General features: G+C 44.3%; 2 protein-coding genes and 1 long non-coding RNA gene across 11 annotated transcripts in view; 1 reads left to right on the top strand and 2 right to left on the bottom strand.

The window, feature by feature from the left end:
• USP49 (ubiquitin specific peptidase 49) overlaps window positions 1-11,206 on the bottom strand; it is a 94,904-nt gene extending 83,698 nt beyond the window's left edge. For 3 of the 7 annotated variants that reach the window (XM_079147752.1, XM_079147751.1, XM_079147749.1), the window contains exon 1: window positions 11,071-11,206. The gene's annotated coding sequence lies outside the window, so the exon portion shown is untranslated. Of the gene's footprint in view, window positions 1-533; window positions 882-1,445; window positions 1,463-3,568; window positions 3,673-11,070 lie in introns of those variants that run through there. The other 4 variants (XM_079147744.1, XM_079147746.1, XM_079147754.1 and 1 more) reach the window with 3 other exon arrangements.
• Window positions 1,769-2,567, top strand: LOC306666018. The gene is made up of 2 exons (XR_013765169.1): window positions 1,769-1,971; window positions 2,210-2,567. It is a non-coding gene; the product is annotated as an uncharacterized lncRNA (long non-coding RNA).
• The window catches only part of MED20 (mediator complex subunit 20), a 114,265-nt gene continuing 106,788 nt past the window's right edge, over window positions 9,543-17,019 (bottom strand). For all 3 annotated transcript variants that reach the window (XM_079147799.1, XM_079147798.1, XM_079147797.1), the window contains exons 3-4: window positions 13,341-13,594; window positions 9,543-11,574 (exon numbers count right to left, since the gene is read on the bottom strand). In XM_079147799.1, the coding sequence (XP_079003925.1) occupies window positions 11,359-11,574; window positions 13,341-13,594 (470 nt within the window). In that variant the 3' untranslated portion in view covers window positions 9,543-11,358. The remainder of the gene's footprint in view (window positions 11,575-13,340; window positions 13,595-17,019) is intronic.

The following is a 17,019-nucleotide window of genomic DNA, read 5'->3' as shown; positions in this document are numbered from 1 at the left end:
CAAAATCAAATCAAAATGGGTCCCATCTTTTTCAAAGTGGACATGAAAGTTGAATTAAAAGCAATGAAAGGTGGAAGTGGATTCAAGATTCCTTTAAGAGAGAAAGAGGTTTCTGGAATTTCCTACTTTTAGGGACAAAAGGACTGCCAATGTCAACACACACTTCTCAATAATGAATTCCTTTCCTGCACACCCGGCCTTGGCCCTTTTCAGTTTTTACCCCTTTCTCTAGGTCCCCTTTCACTCACCAAGGTTTCTCCTCTTCTGCACCAAAGGCCCTCTACACTGGATCCTTCACTACAGCATTTGTTCCCTGACCCTTGCAGACCTTCTGAAGCATCTCCCCGGTACAGGTACATTCGATTCCCTCCCGGCGCAATCTACCCCAGTTGTACATCCATCGAGACTCCCCCAGCTTCCCTTAACCCCGTTATCTTTCCTTAGTCTCCATTCCATTCTTTAAATCCTGGGGCCCATCTCGTTCCTACTACTCTCACCATCTGCTTTTAGACCCTTCACCTCATTGTTTTTACCTTGGATCTTGCTGAACCTCTTCAATTAACACAATTCCCCGGTTACCCTGTCCCGGATCGCCATCACTTCTTAAACCTTTACTCCAATCTCCTTTCAGTTTTTCTGGTCCTTTGGAATTGCCCTATAAACGCCCATCTCTCATCTTTTCTTTCACCCTTTTACTGGGCTTATTCCCGACTCCACCTGGTTCCAGTCCAGGGTATGATTAGCTGCCCCTCGCTTTCCAGAATTCACACCCATCGCCCACCTACTAACCCATACCTTTCTCAGAACGCGCCAGTCGTTCCCACCCCACCGCGGGTCCTAGCCCTTCAGCTCATCTCGCTCTGCACTAGTTCACACCCTTGTCACGTCTGGCTCTTATTCACTCTCTCTCCCCTACTCACAACTATTACCCCAGCTCTGCCCCTCCTTGTCTCCCACTTCCAACTCTTACCCCTGGACTCCTCACCCCAATACCACCCCGTCAAAGCCTTCCCCTTCAAACCCCTGTTCTTACTCCTAACCTCAGAATTCCTCTTGCCTGCCCGGGTCTCCTACCCTCATTCCCCCTCCGGCTTCCTTAACGCCCACCCTGGCTTTTGCCTCCTTCCTACCTCCTTGCCTGGCTTTTCTCCACTCCTCCTCTCCTGGCTTCTAACCCTTTCTCCTCTTAATCCTCCTCATCTCATTCTCAGCCCGGTCCCCCCCGGCCGCCCCCGAACCTTCCTTCACCTCTCCCCTTAAGGCTTTTAACCCAAACCCAGTCGTCGCCCACCCCGCCAAAAAAAAGCGCCCGCGCGCCCCGGCTCCAGCTCTTGCCTCCCGCCGGCCCCCGCCCCGGGCGCCCCCGGCCCGCCGGCGCTGCGGTCCCGCCCCCTACCGCCGCTCCTCCCGCCCGCGAGGCGCACGCCGCCTTTGTCGCCCCTCACCCGGTGTGTGAGGATTTTGCTTCTTTAAAGGGGAGGGCTAGTGTGCCGGAGACTCCTGTCCCCGCCTCCGAGTCTCAGAGTAGGCTCCCTGGCCGTCGCGGCCTCCCCGGTCCCCGTCCCCCACCCCCTGGAGCTACCCCCTTTGCTGCCTCCCCACCTCTCCGCCCCCTCCCCGGCCCCCCTCTATTTACCGCCATCATCAGCACGCGCGAGCTGTCACCAGGGCGCGAGACAACCGAACTCGGCCCCGCCCCCTGCCCACCCATTGGCCCGCCCGCCGGAGCCCCGCCCCTCGAGCCCCGCAATGCGCCAACGGCGCAGCGCTGGGCCGCGACCCCGGCACCGGCACCCTCTTTGCAGGTTTGTGCTGCCGGCGCAAAGTTTAGGGTCAACCACCGAAGCGCGGCGGACTCAAGCCCGGCGTAAGGGGCGGCGGCGTAGAGGGGCGCTGTGAATCGCCGGTCGAAGTTTGGTTGAAGCACAGGAGGGTAAATAAGAAGGTTTCCAGACAAAGAGACTCTTAAAGGTACAGAGTCTAATGTCCGTCCCTCCTCCTTAAAGGGCCAGAGACTCTCCAAGCCCTTCTCCGCCCACTTCTCCCCAGCCTTACTTCCCGGGGAGCAGTAAAGGAATTTTACGTAGAGTTTCCCTGTACTCTTTTCGGCTGACCTTTAACATCTCTCCCCACTGCCTTTCTCAATATCCCGTCTGTGTGTTTTTGTTTTGTATTGTTTTGTTATCTTTTAACTGTGCCCTTCCTAAAGAAGCAGCAGCTTGCGAACCGTGGGGTTTCCGGAGGCAGCGTTTGCAAAAGTTACTATTGGTTCCCAGACGAGCGAGCACGTGTCTGACTCTTGCCACTGATGACCCTGGCGGAATTCAGCTGTTTTACGGAAATGCCCTAAGGAAGAGGACCGCCACCCTGAACTGAAGAAGTTAAGCAGACGGGGGGCTTGGGAAGCAAACCAGATCCAGATCGAGATACCTGCAGTCCTGCCGGGCGCACTGGCACACGCCTGTAATCCTAGCGACTCGGGAGGCTGAGGCAGGAGGATCGCATGTTCAAGGCCAGTCTTAGCAATTTTGCAAGACCCTAAACAACTTAGTGAGACCCTGTCTCAAGGGGTGGGGATGTGGCTCGGTGTTTAAGCGCCCCTGAGTTCGATGCCCAGTACATAAAAGGTGGGGGGGGGGGTGTTATGGTTGTAGCTCCAAAGACTTATACAAGAATGGGGAGGGAGACGCTCAGAAAAGAGAAAGAGCGGCCAGTTCTACAAAAGACTCCCTTCCGGCGCAGTCGCCTGGGCGCATTGTCCTAACATAATTTACGGGGGCGGGCGGGGATGGAGTGGTGTCACGCAAAATAAGACCAACGGTTACAACACCCAAGACATGGCTAAGGCAGAAAAGACATATTTAGTACAAAGACAAGTAAAGAACGAAACATTATTGGGCACAGTGGTTCAAGGTTTCACATCTGCGTATGAAACAGGGAAGCAAAAAAAAGCTGAAGACCAACCAAAAGGAAAAGAAAAAAAAAAGAAGGGAGGGGGACTACAATGTCTGGAACCCAGCGTGACTAACTGAAAGGATTTCCAAAGGCGAGTAAACTCGGGCATTTTAAAGTGGTTTATAGGGGAGGATGGTTTGGTTGGGTCAGTTTGTCATGTGATTCAAAAGCTCAGTTAGAACCACAATTTAGCGCTCCTTTTATTATCTACTGCCTCTTAACAATTCTCTTTAAGGAATTCCTACATTATAACTCCTTCATCATATTTTGTCCTCATATTCCCCCTTACTCCCCTGTCCCCAAGAAAATTCTTCGAGATGTCTTTTACTCCATACATTAGTTCCCTAACAAGATACTTTTTTGAGAGAATTTGGGACCACTTGGAACTTCTGATGGAAGAGTGCTCTCAAAATAGCAATGCAGGGGGGAAGGAGTGTCAGTGCTGTGAGCATGCATTAGATCAGTGGGTCAGAAGTGTGGCCTGCTAAGCTAAGCACAAGGGATCCCTGAGAACAAAATTATTTTCTTAACAGTAAGAATTATATGCTTTTTTTCCCTGTAATGACATTGGCACTGATGATACAAAAGGAACAGTGGGTAAAAATGCCCCTACCTGGAGGATCACAAGTTCCAGGTCATCCTCAGCAACTTAACAATACCGGTCTCAGAATTTAAAAAAAGGACTGGGGATATGGCTCAGTGGTTCAGTCCCCGGTACTGGGGGAAAAAGAAAAGAAAGGCTAACAGATAAACTGTTCATTTGACTATTCAGTTATTCATTTGGCATTTGACAGATATTTTCTTCTAGATAAAGCTAAGACTAATAACAGTGTCCGCAATGATAAAACACAAGCTTTCAAGCAAAATTTAGGATTTTTTAATATATATCTTTTAGTTGTAGATGGACAATACCTTTATTTTATTTACATGTGGTGCTGAGGATTGAACCCCGTATCTCACATATGCCAGGCAGGTGCTTCACCACTAAGCTACAACCCCAGCCCAAAATTTAGAATTTTTGAAAACTTTTATCTGCCACTATTAGTTTGATAGATTCCCACTAATAGGACAGGTAGTGATGTTAATGATTTTGATTTTTGATATTGCTTAAAGAAATGTGTCACTGGGTATGGTGGCACAAGCCTATAATCCCAGCAGCTCAGGAGGCTGAGGCAGGAGGATCACATGTTCAAAGCCAGCCTCAGCAAAAGCAAGGCACTAAGCAACTCAGTGAGATCCTGTCTCTAAATAAAATACAAAAAAGGGCTGGGATGTAGCTCGGTAGCCAAGTGCCCCCAAGTTCAATTCCCAATACTCTCCCCCCACAAAAAAAGAAATGTGTCAATATTTAGATCTGCAGTTTTTCCCAGATGACCAATATATGATGCTAAGAAATCACACATAAATAAAAAAATCCAAAGTATAATTTAACCAATGAATATTAATATAATAGAGAAGGAAAAGCTTGAGATTCACATTGCTAACTAAGCTTTAGCAGATGTAGTATCAAAAGAATATCCACAATCGTCTAAAAGATAATTAATATACTCCTCCCTTTTCTCAAATATACATTTGCATGAGGTCATTTTTTTTTTCATATTCTTCAACCAAAACAGATAATCCAGCTGTCTTCTATCATGCCACACATTCAAAGAGATTTGCAAAAATATAAAATAATACCTCTCTTCACTTAATTTTGTTAGGAAAAATAATTTTTCATTAAAAATATGTAAATGTGATGGGTTCATTGTTACCTTTAAATGAATAAACATTTTCATTTTTTATTATAAGTCTTTAATAAGGTAAACATCACTAGATATAACCTACATAAACAATACCTTTTAAGAACACCAAGAAGCCTGAGACTGAAAAGTTTGACAATCATGAATTAGATGGCAGATAGAATAGAAAGAAGTTACTTTAATTCAAATCTGAAAGGACTATTTGCAACACCTGACAAAAAGTTTTATGGGAGCTTCAGAGTTAATGAGGAATCAGAATCAGGAATAGTTGGACTCTCTTTAAAGACACAACTGCTTAAAAACACAATCATAATATAGATTGCATTTTTTAAAAAAACTTCAGACACCGACAGAACTAAGCTTGGGCACTGATGATACAGTCATTTTTACACTACATTTTTTTTTTTAAACCCAGCCTATTTTCCTTTAGGATATAGAACAAGTAAAACCTTATCACTATGAATAAGTATTAAAAACGTATTTCCAAGCCAGTGGTGCACACCTGTAATGCCAATGACTCAGGAGGCTGAGGAAGGAGGATCACAAAATTGAGGCCAGCTTCATCAACTTAGTGAGAAACTCAGCCACTTAACGAGACATGACTCAAAATAGAGACTGGGGATGTAGTTCCAGGGTTCAATCCCCAGCACCCAAAAAACAAAAACATGTCCATATTCCAGAGATAGTCTATACAATTGTGTTTGTTGATATAACTACAAAAAGAATACACCTACAACAAATACTTTCCCAACAAATACTCTTTGTCCACACTGCTCACTCTATTACAAAAGCACTATTTGTGTTAAGGGCAAATTATACCCAGCAATAACCCCATAATTTACCACCTTAAACATCCCAACCAAACATAAACATCAGCAACATCACTGAGGAGAAACAAGAGCAGGTGGACATAGTGGTACAAGCCTATACTGCCAGATACTTGGGAGGCTGAAAAAGGAGGATTGTTAAGTTTGAGGCCAGCCTGGGCAACTTAGCAAGAACCTGACTCAAATTTTTAAAAAAGACTGGCAATGTAACTTAATAGTAGAATACTCATCTAGCACGCACAAGGCCCTGGGTTAGATCCCCAGTTGTGCAAAATAAAAGATTAAGACACAAGAACAGACAGCATCTCCTTGCCTGCAAAGCAGTCTTCATTTCTGCTCTCCTTTAAATTTCCCAACAACCTTTGAAATATGGAAAGTAGGTATTATTATTCTCACTAAACAGATTCAACTCAGAAAGGCCACCTTCACTGAAGTTACCTGGCAAGTGAGGGTTCAGTGCTATGGCTAGCACCAGCCCTCTGTCTCCTAAAGACAATGTGATGCCTTCAGCAAGCTGCCTCAGTACAACTGACACCTCCACATCCCCAGCATTGCCTTTCCTATACAACAAAAGGCTTCCAATACTAAATTCTGATTGTGGAACAACCTGGGCTACATAAAGGTGGTCCCTTAGCTCTCTTTTGAATCTTTGCCCTGATAGTTTCAAGAAGTTTTTGTTTTGTTTGTTTTGCCGTGCTCTGCCACAGCCACGCTCCCCAGCTCCCAAGAATCATTTTTTTACTTGCTAATTTTATCACAAAGGCTAAGAACTATTTCTCTGCCTCATCAGTCACTTTATTCTGAAAAATGAAAATATATACTCATTCTGCTAAATAATAATTTTCAGATCCCATGGAGTGTATCATAATGGACCACAAGGAAAGCTATAAAGATCACTTCATACACATTTACTCCTACCCATTTCTAAAAGGAACTGGGAAACTTACAGGAAAGGTGAGACCAGGAACACAGCTGGGTGTGGTGGCGCACACTTGTAATCCCAGCAACCTGGAGGCTGAGGCAAGAGGATAGCAAGTTTGAGGCCAGCCTCGGCAAAAAAAAAAAAAAGAACACTAGAGATGTAGTTAAGTGGTAAGGTGCCCCTGGGGTTCAATCCCAGGCACCAGATAAATAAATGGCAAAAGGATAAGCTGTAAAAAAATAATAAAAACAAGCAAGGGTAGGGGAAGATCTTGGCCACAAAATAATCCTAGACCTATCTGAAATCTGCTTCACTTTGTCTTCAGCCTTTTCCCTTTCAGGATCTGTTCTCCCTTTATAGAATTTTAAAAATTAACTATTATAGATATTTCTGATACTCTAATGAAACTGTAAATAAATTCCCCCAAAACTGAAGATACATGATTCTGTCTGACATCCTGAGGCTCTACTCCAGAGCTGAAAACCTGCAGTTACCTTAAGAAGCTGTTTAGCCAGGTACTGTGGCACCGGCCTGTAGTCCTACACTGAGGACTGGCCTAGAGACTGAGGCTAGAGGGTGAAGTGAGATCCTGTCTTTAAAAAAATAACTGCTCAGCATACATGAGGCCGAGTTTGATCCCTAATGCAAACAAAAAGGAACCCCTGCTTTAGGGTCACCGTCCTCTCCTACTCCAACAAGAACTAATAGATGCCCTCAGTAAGCACAATCAAGTCTCCACCACCGGGGAGAGAAAAGACTTGGTATGTTTTGTTTTGTCTCAGAATAAATGAGGAAAGAATTTAATGCTCAGGGAAGGGATTTCCCTAGACAAGGCCAACCCCAGGTAGCATGACCTCCGGGAGGCATGGTGTAAGGAAGATCTGAGCATTTTAACAACCAACCTGGTAGTGCTCTACAGGGCAGACTCGCCTGGGGGAGGGCCCAACCCCCCAAAATGAACACTCACAGGCCAAAGACACCAAACCTTCAGGGGAAGTACCAACTTGTAATACAATGGGTCTCAGTCACTCATGCAACAATGACCGGGGCCTATAGCCCCCCAGAGAGTAACAGTTGTGGAAGGGGTATGGTGTAAGGGAAAGGCATTGGTGGACATTACAGGCATGGGCTTGGAGGCAGAGAGACCACACATCCACCTGCCTGGTTCTGCATCTACTATGAATGATCTCAAAATGTCTAACCCCTTGGCCTCTTACATACTGTACTTGTATTTTAAATGTCTCAATTTTTGACACCTGAAACACATGCTCAAGGGGACTTTCTAACCACTCCCTGCTCTCCAGGATTCAAAGAGCAAAACCTCTAATTGCCTCCCCAGACGCCTCAGGACACCTGGGTGGGGGTAGATCTGGTGACAGGGAAGAGTGGTCAGCCTCTAGAAACTCCAATAAATGGTCATGGGGAGAAGGGAGATGTGATTGCTTGGTACTCAATATCAGAGGAAAGTCAGCAGGAGGCAGTGTGGGGACAGGGAGAGAGAATTAGAGAGGAACAAGAGAGAGAACAAGAAAGCAACAGAGCAGGAACCATCAATGGATGCAGGAAACAAACTAGACAGTCATTAGAGTGGTTTCCTTCCCAGCAAGTGGCTTCTGCTGCTACAGCTTTTGCCACTAGCATGATCATCTGACTATAACTTAATAATTTTTTTTTTTTTTTTTGTAGTGCTGGCAATTGAGCATAGGACATCAGGCACACTAAGTAAGTGCTGTACCACTAAGCTACATCCCCAGCCCTTTTTAAAATTTTATTTTGAGACAGCCTCACTAACTTGCCAGAGCTAGCCTCAAACTTGTGATCTTCCTGCTTTGAACTCCTAAGTATCTGGGATTACAAGCATGCACCACCACACCCAGCAATAGATCCCTTAAAAAAAATTTACCCAAATCCTAAGGAATGAAGTGGTAGTTATACTTTCCTCTTCATATATATTAGAATAAGACACAAGTCCTAGTATAAAAATATTTCCCACATTCCATCTAAAATCACCTAGCATTCCAAGAGGCACAGATGGCACACTTTGGCACATGCTGAAAACCAGGAGTCCTGACCATGAAGTTTGGTCCTGAGCCACCTTCATGCCTCTGTATGACCTCACCGGGAGCCACAGTCTCCCACCCTAAGGGAGAACAGAACAAATTGAGCTGAAAAGCTGCCCTGCTCAGCTCTGACAAGTTAAAGATGGCAGATTTCCATGGAGCTCTGGCAAAAGTACTCACAAAGGTGACATATTGACAGGACCCTAGATGTTTCCTACTTCTTTTAGGGGTTGCACATGGGGAGATGGCTAAAGTTAAGTAGAGGAAAGAAGGGTGGGAAGACAGTCTCATGTAGAAGGAAGAGCATCAGATTTGAATCTCCAAATATGGCATCTCCATTTATTAGCTGAGTTTAAGACTTTTTTATTTGTAAAGTGGGGATAATTATGCCCTTTCCTCCATAAATTTATCCAAATAGTCTCCAACTTTCATTCAACCTGAACTTTAAAAATTAAACACTGACAACTACATCCTAAACTAATCTAAAAGCCCCATCTAGATTTACAAATGCAGATGACAACTGGGCCCTTTACAATTCACAAATTCAGTATTAGTGACTTTGCTAGTAGAGTCATATTTGTTTTGATATTTAAGAAATGTATTATCAATTTCCTGCTTATTTTAGTGGTAAATGTCCTTTAATTGACACAAAAGACAAAGATGGATAAAAGTGCCCAGTGGCAGTTCTTAAAGCTTGATCTGGTGTTCACAGGATTTAAAGCTGGTCAAATGTGTGCTCAACAATAAGGGAAAAGAACACAATAGGAGAATGCTGGATCTGTAAAAGCCAAGACTAGGCCTAAAAGGGAAAATATACGAAGGGATTTTATACTATTTTTTTAGCTTCAGAGAACAGAGCCCTTCTTATAATGCATTATAATCACATTTCTCACATTCAACTTCTGTATTTTCAGGAGCACATTGCATTCAAAATCCTGCCTATACATTGTCTCATTTCATACAAGATTGGAGGTATATACAGAAAAGTACAAATAGATTTAGACAAGATCAAATATAAACCAGAAGGCCAAAAACATAAGATCTGTACATTTTATTGCATATAAATAACTAAAACATACCTTAAAATTTTAAAAGCAAAAACAATATCAATCAACAACAAAAACAGGAAGTACAAAAAAATAGAAATGACAGATCCTGTAGTTAGAAAGCTGAAAGAGCTTCCTGTCGAAGATAGAAGGGAAACATGACTGATAACCTGACTCCTGTAGCAGAAATGGACCAGAGAAAAAGTTTCTCTTTAGATGCCTTCAAGTGAGGGACACTATCCTTGCTGACAACCTATACTGCGCATACAATTTTCCTTTAAGGCCAGATCTATGTATATGAAATGTTAGCCTGTTTGAACTTTTTTTTTTCCCTGTGATACTGAGAATTGAATCCAGAGGTGCTTTACCACTAAGCTACCACCCCAGTCCTTGTTTATTTTTTATTTTGAGACAGGGTCTCATTAAATCACCCGGCTAGCCTCAAACTTACAATCTTCCTGCCTCAGCTTCCCAAGCTGCTCAGATTGTAAGGGTGCACCAGCATGCCCAGCCTGGCTCAAGATTTCTCTAGTAGGGGTGGGGTAGGCAAGCAGTTTAAGTGAAATGAGCAGCCTAGAGGCTCAAATGAGACAAAGACAAAGACTTCAGGGAACCATGAAGCATGGTGCATATATCAGGGTCAACTGTTCTAACACTAAAGCCCTGAGTGCTGGAGAGGCCTGGATGTTAAGATGAGAGGTGCAGAGCTAACTTCCTAGATAAGCCCTAAGAGGCTCTAGGATCAGTCATTATTCCAATACAACTCATATGCAAATGCCTTTGTTACAGGGGGTATTAACCACAAAATAACCGCCAAGGTAATCCTGGGCACATTCATTGAGCTTCACCTAGCAGAAAACACTTAACTGGGCCCCAGCATCCCCATCCCCTTCATCTTTTAGCCACAGAACCCTCTGAGCTTTAACTGGGCCATGACTGCCCAGATAAGAGGCTCTATATCCCAGCATCCCTTTTAGCAAAGTGTAGCCACAGTGATCTGAGCAATTCCAGGCATAACCTTTAAAAAAGAAACTGCTTTTCTCTTTTTCCCTCCCCATTCTCCCAGTGGACATGGGGCCAGTGAGTCTGCTTAAAGATAATATTCTACGGGTGGCTGAACAATATGACATAAGGAAACAGAGTTCCTGATGACTTTGTATACTTAAATCTGCCCACCCACCTGATTACCTCTGAAACTATTAGATGGGAGAAAAATAAACTTCTATCTAGTTGCATCATGTAATTCACAACAGAAGGGAAAGCTGTCAAGAGGAGAGTTCAAAGAACCCAGGCAATGCCCTATGAAAGCCACATCACAAATGACTTCCACAAACAGGTCAAAAAATGAAAGCCATCCTACCAGCTGTGCCAACTTCCACTAGGGCAGAGCAGGGGGCTTCAGAACAGCACAGCCCACATAGAGCACAGCATGGCCACTCGGGCCCAGGTCAAATCCTCAACAGCTGGGGGCACACATTGTTTTTCCCTCCAACACTAGGCAGGGACACCCTGTCCTACCTTTTCCCCTATAGCAGGAAAGGTCCAAACTTCTCCATTCTTCATAATTACCATTCTTGAGAACAGAACAAATCCAGCAAGGCGATGGGTAAAACAGCTGCTGAGGGCTGCATATGGGGGTCAGGGGAGGGGAGTCCAGAGCCCCAGACAAAAGCCACAGCTGGGAACCAGAGGGAGAGAAACTTCCATGTCTGCCCTGGGTTTCTGGGGTCCAGGTTCCTGAGGATACAGCCCCTGCTCCTGCTGTGCAGTACACATGGTAACAGCTCAGCCAGCAATTGCCAGTCACTAACGAATTCCTGCTACCGGCACCTGCTGCTGCTTGCGGATCTTGTTGAAGAGTTCCATGTACTGGACCATGGTGTCTGCTGGGCCATAGACCGCATCATGTCTGTTTCCAAACACTGCTGGAGCCCCTGGTGTGTGGCTTCCTAGAAAGCTCTGAAGAAACTCGAGGAGCAGATTCCAGCAGTCACTAGCCACCACACAGGGGCCGTATTCCACCTGGGATGAAAAGAACAGAGTGAGGATGAGTGGAGGCAAAGATAAGGTCTACTCTTCTTATACCTCCTGTTCCCTGCTACCATCTTCCCCAACCCTAAGCAAAGGACACACCTTCTACTACAGTACTGGTCCACAGGAAATGCTCACCCTAAATAAGGGATTCTACTTATCCAGCATCATTCCCACTAAGGGTTTCTCACATTCTCATCCTGGAGTTGAGCGAACCCATAGCCCTGCCCACAAGCTGATCTAGGCCCCTTTTAATTATCTCAAGATTGTGAAATCCCTGCTGTTAGGTGAAAATTCAAGGAGATCTCAGGAAAGTTCTGAGACACCATAGAAAAAGAACTGGGGGGCCAGAGGTGGGTGAGAGGGTAAGTAGAGGGCAGAGTCAACACACATAACCATGAGTCTCTTCAATAGCAAACATGGCTCCCAAGGCAGACCCAGGCTCAGCTCTGCAAAGAATTTCCCAGCCAATGCAGCAGGGTCAAAGGCTAAACACCTCGGCTTTTCTCATTCTCTCTCCTGATGTTCACTGGAGAGATGGGAAGGGGAAATCACTGGGAATCACAGGAGAAAGAAGGAAGGAAATGGGTGAGTGTGCATGTGCTGTGAAGTTGGAAAGTGCAGGATAACCGGTCCCATGGGTCTCAGCAAGTCAAGGTCTGCCACAAACTGAGAAGGGTGGAGAAACCTTGGCCCTGGAAGTTACTGAGCAGAAACTACCACTCCAGGGTCATTTTCTGCACCTGGGATGATCCCTAGACTCACCTGACCCCAGATCTGGACATTTTCAGTCCCTACTTACAAGCTGCTCCTCCAGGCAGCATCACGATAACAGTAGGCAGGGTTCTCACTGGCCCGAGTTCCCAGAGCACATTGTGCCTTTCAGATGGCATTTCTTGGCCTATCTTCAAAAACAGCTTGTATGGTTCAGCCTTGCTCTCTTACTAAATGATACACTTTCAAAGAAAGGCCCAGTAAGTTTGTTTTGTTTTTTTTTCTAGATCTCATACAGTGCTGGGCACATGGTAGGTTGTCAAAAGGAAAAGTACATTTTTGCTTCCTAACTGGAGACCTTTCTCAAAGCATACTAAGAAGAGGTGTGTGGACACATGCAATTGAGGTCCACATTCCAAAAGTTGTTCTGAAAGTTATCCTCGTCTGTCCCAGTCCTGCTGTGCAGTACACATGGTACACATGGGAGGGGTGCTGCTCTCTCCACATCAAAACTTGCCTGCCTCCCTCAACTATTCCTTTCCTTCTCTAGAAAGTCAGTCGTCTGCCCAGGACGACTGGCTATCAGGTCCCCTCTAGCCCCTGTGAGAATTCTGTTTCTATTCTTCACACCTGAATAAATCCTACTACTTAATAAAAAAAAAAAAAAAAAGTCAGTCTGTCTAAGCTTACTATTTTCTGTGAAGCTCCTTTTCATTTCCATTATGGGATAGCAATGAAATAAATGATTAAAGAAAGGATAAGAGGCCAGATGTGGTGGCCCATGCCTATGATCCCAGTGATACAGGAAGCTAAAGCAGGAGGATTCCAAGTTTAAGGCCAGCCCAGACAATTTAGTGAGACCCTGTCTCAAAAATAAAAAAAGGGTTGGGGATGTAGCTCAATGGTAGAGTGCCACTGGTTCAATCCCCAGGACTGTAGCAGGCACTGGAGTCTGTTTGAACTGAGCAGGGCTGGGGAACCTTGAAAGTCTTTTGCTAAGCAGCTCCCCAGTACATCCTGCTCCTAGTTCCCCAAGGTCTTACCTCCACAGAGATGCCGCGGGCACTGGGCCCCATTGTGACGGTGCCCACCTTCACGAGAAAGTCACAGTACTGATAACGGGTGCCCCGGGTCTCAATCTTGCTGGCCTTGGCACTCTGGAAAAAGCCCTTGAGCTTCACCATGAGTACATCAAAGTTGGTGTCAGCAATAAGGCAAGGGCCATTCTCAAAGAGGGCAAAACAGCTCAGTGGATACTCAGAGTTGTGCATCACATACATCAGCTTCCCAGCCTGACCTGCAAGGGACAGACATCCTACTCATCATCAGGACTTGCACTGGCATACCCCAGCATAGTCAGGTGTATGGGTAAAAGCCAGACAGCAATCTGGTGCTACCCTGGCAGTCTTGAGAGAGAAAGGGAGTCTCCTAACTAACAGATTTTCCATAGAGGGAGGCAGAGGACCTCTGCTAAAGCTACCCCATTCTACAGAAGAGTGAGGGGCACAAAGGGAACCTGTGAGTGTTAATAGTTTAAATGTTAAAGTGCACAGTGAGCTCACAGATGGATGCTTAATTATCATGACATTACTCAGCAGATTTCATACAATTTTTTGTATATTATGATATAGTATATTAAAAGCAAATATAATAAGATTCAGGCATGTCAAATGAAGCAACTGCTCACTTCTTCTGCCCCTAACTACCGTAACATTTTCCCCGCTCTGACATCAAGGAAATAGGCCCAAAGAAGCAGGAAAAGGAACTATGTGAGTGTGAGGCTGGAAAGGTAGCCCAGAGCCAAGCTGTGATCAGTCTTGTTTGCCATGCCTCAAGAGGCTGGGACTTCATCCTGAAGGCAAGGGTGAGCCCTTGGAGAATTTTAAGAAGTCTAGCTAACTTAGGAAGCAGCCCACTATAGCAGAGAGAATTCAGGGTCTGGGCTCAGAAGACCCAACTTATCCTTCTAGTCTCTGAGAAATGACTTTTCTTTTTAAATAATTTTCTTAGGTTTGCTGCAAGGAGGGAAAGCTACATATATTTGGTTAAGTAGAAAATGGAGGAAGGCAAAAAGGGGAAGGCAAGATTCTTCTTTAAGACACTGTAAGAAAAAAAAAAAAAAAAAAAAGACACTGTAAGAGTTAATGGACACACTGAGTAGAGGACTTAGCCCATGACTTCGAAAAGCTGACGATCTCACAAGGTAAATAGGTGGAACTTTTTAAAAAGAAGAACAAAGACAACAAAAATAAAACAAACTATTATCTGGTTTTTGGAAGGAAGGAAAAACTTCAGGATAGGAAGAGATCAAAGTGGGAAAGAGCTCTCAAAAAAAAAAAAAAATACTTTCGTGGTTAAAGGATTTGAAGTGTCATATGAAGAGGGTGTGAGATTCCACCCCAAAGAACAGGAAAGAGGACATGCTAGGCAAGGATTAGAGTGCAGCAATGGAAAAGGAGAAGATGGCAGGACAGGGGGAACGGGGCCAGTGTGACTTCCTTGTACTACACAGGCCTCCACTCTGCTGCCACCTCCTGAACACAGCAGGCTCTGCACAGAACCTCTAGCACATATTCCTCCAGTCCACTGGCTGCCTATTCACATCTTTCTAAAACCAATTCAAAACATCTTCACTGGGCAGCTGGGGGCATAACTCAGAGTACATGCCTAGCCTGCATAAGGCCCTGGGTTTCATCCCCAGCACAGCAAAAACATTTCAACCCTCTTTAAAAAACCATCCAAAGCTGCTCTTCTCATTTTGTTCTCATGAACTCATTGTAATTAATACTAAATGACTATGCAATATTACTGTCTTAGAAATGTTTTAAAAGCAACTAGGGTAGCTGGGTGGGGTGGTGCATGCCTATAATCCCAGTGGCTCAAAAGGCTGAGGCAGGAGGATCACAAGTTAAAAGTCAATCTCAGCAACTTTGTGAGGCCCTAAGCAATTTAAGGGAACTTGTCTCAAAATAAAAAGGCCTGGAGATGTGGTTCAGTGGTTAAGTGCCTCTGGATTCAATCCCTGGTACCAGTAAATAAATAAATAAAATAAAAATAAAAGCAACTAAGATAAATTTTTTTCTTTGAGATGGGGTCTCACTATGTCTGTCGCCTGGGATGCACTTTAACTCCTAGGTTCAAGTGATTCTCCCACCTCAACTTCTCAAATAGCTGGAACTATAGGTATGCACCACTGAGCCCAGTTCATGACTTTACTTATTTATGTTATTTATTTAGGTACCAGGGATTGAATGCAGGGCTCTTTACCACTGAACTCCACCCAAGTCCTTTTTATTTTTTATTGGTCTCTCTAAGTTGCTTATAGCCTCCCTAAGTTGCTAAATCTGGCCTCAAACTTGTGATTCTCCTGCCTCAGTCTCCCAAGTCTTTGGGGATACAGGCATATGTCACCAGGCCCAGCTGGATTCATGACTTATTTAAATGAGGAAGGAACTTGTGGTTATTACAGGCAACACTATTTTTTTTTGTCACAACAAAGTTCTTTCATGTCTGCACAACCATGTGAAGCAAGCTGAGCCAGCATTATTGTTCCCCGTTTTATAGATAAAGAAAATGAAGTTAAGGTTTCAGATCAGCAGCAGCAGGGTTACCTGGGAGCTTGTTAGAAATAAAGATTCTTTAAAAAAAAAAAAAAAGAAAGACAGAAAGAAAGAAAGAAAAGCAGATAAGCAGATTTTTGTCACCCCTGTCTTCTAATCAGACACTCTGGAATGGGATCCACCAATCTGCAAGTTAACAAGCTTCCCCAGGTGAGGCTAATGCTGGTCAATATGACGACCACAAATCTAAAGGTACAGAGGCAAAAAACCAACAGAACTGGAACTCCAAGTTTATTTATGTTTATTTATTGCTCTTCACTCTACCCCAACTGCTTGCCACCACTGTGTTCTTTCTCCCCAACTAGACTGTACTTTAAAAGTAAGAGTCTGATCAGGAGAGCAGAGCTTACATCAGGTAGTTTCCCTAGAGGCAATATGCCATCTTCTATTCATATACAAATGTTTCCTTTTCCAAATGCATTCGTTGTCATTATCTCTAGATTCTTTGGTCCTTTCTAAAAAGCAAAACAAATGGCAGCACTGCAATTTTAAAAAAGATGCAACCCAGTACAGCTCTTAGCTCCCATTTATTAAATATTACAAGAACCCCAGTTCTAAGTGCTCTGCATGTGTTAACTTATGTAATTAGTTAGCACAACACCAGGAGATAAATACTACTTATGTTCATTTTCTACATGAGAGAACTGGATTTAGAAAAATCCAAAAACACAGTTCACATTAGATGGTTTCAGTAGAGGAAACTTATACAGGGGTTAGAAGAATGGAGAAACCAAACAGGAAGATGAGACAATTCATAGATGAGCAAAATGGGGAGCCCCTACCTCCCCTAGGGCTGGAAGGAGAAAGAAATGTGCTTTTATCAGAGACAGGAATGAAAGCTGCCTAGCAAGAGCCAGAATCAAGGAGGAGATGCCACCATAGTTAAAGATACTACCCAAAACAGAGAGGGGAATGTTGTAGCTTCCCTTTCTCCCATTCTCTGGTCTTCCCAGTGCCTTTCACTGACCAAAGGTAACTAGAGTGGTCCTAGAAAAAGACACGTGTGGAACTTACCTAGAGTTGAAAGGTTAGTATGTGGAAGAGACAAGATTTAAGAATTTGGCTCCATGATCATAACTCTGTATGATGAAACTGTCCAAGG

This window comes from Sciurus vulgaris, assembly GCF_902686455.1.
Source record: "Sciurus vulgaris genome assembly, chromosome: 7".
NCBI lineage: Eukaryota > Metazoa > Chordata > Mammalia > Rodentia > Sciuridae > Sciurus > Sciurus vulgaris.
The sequence above is the reverse complement of the archived record's forward strand: the minus strand, read 5'-3'. Positions and strand labels throughout refer to the sequence as shown.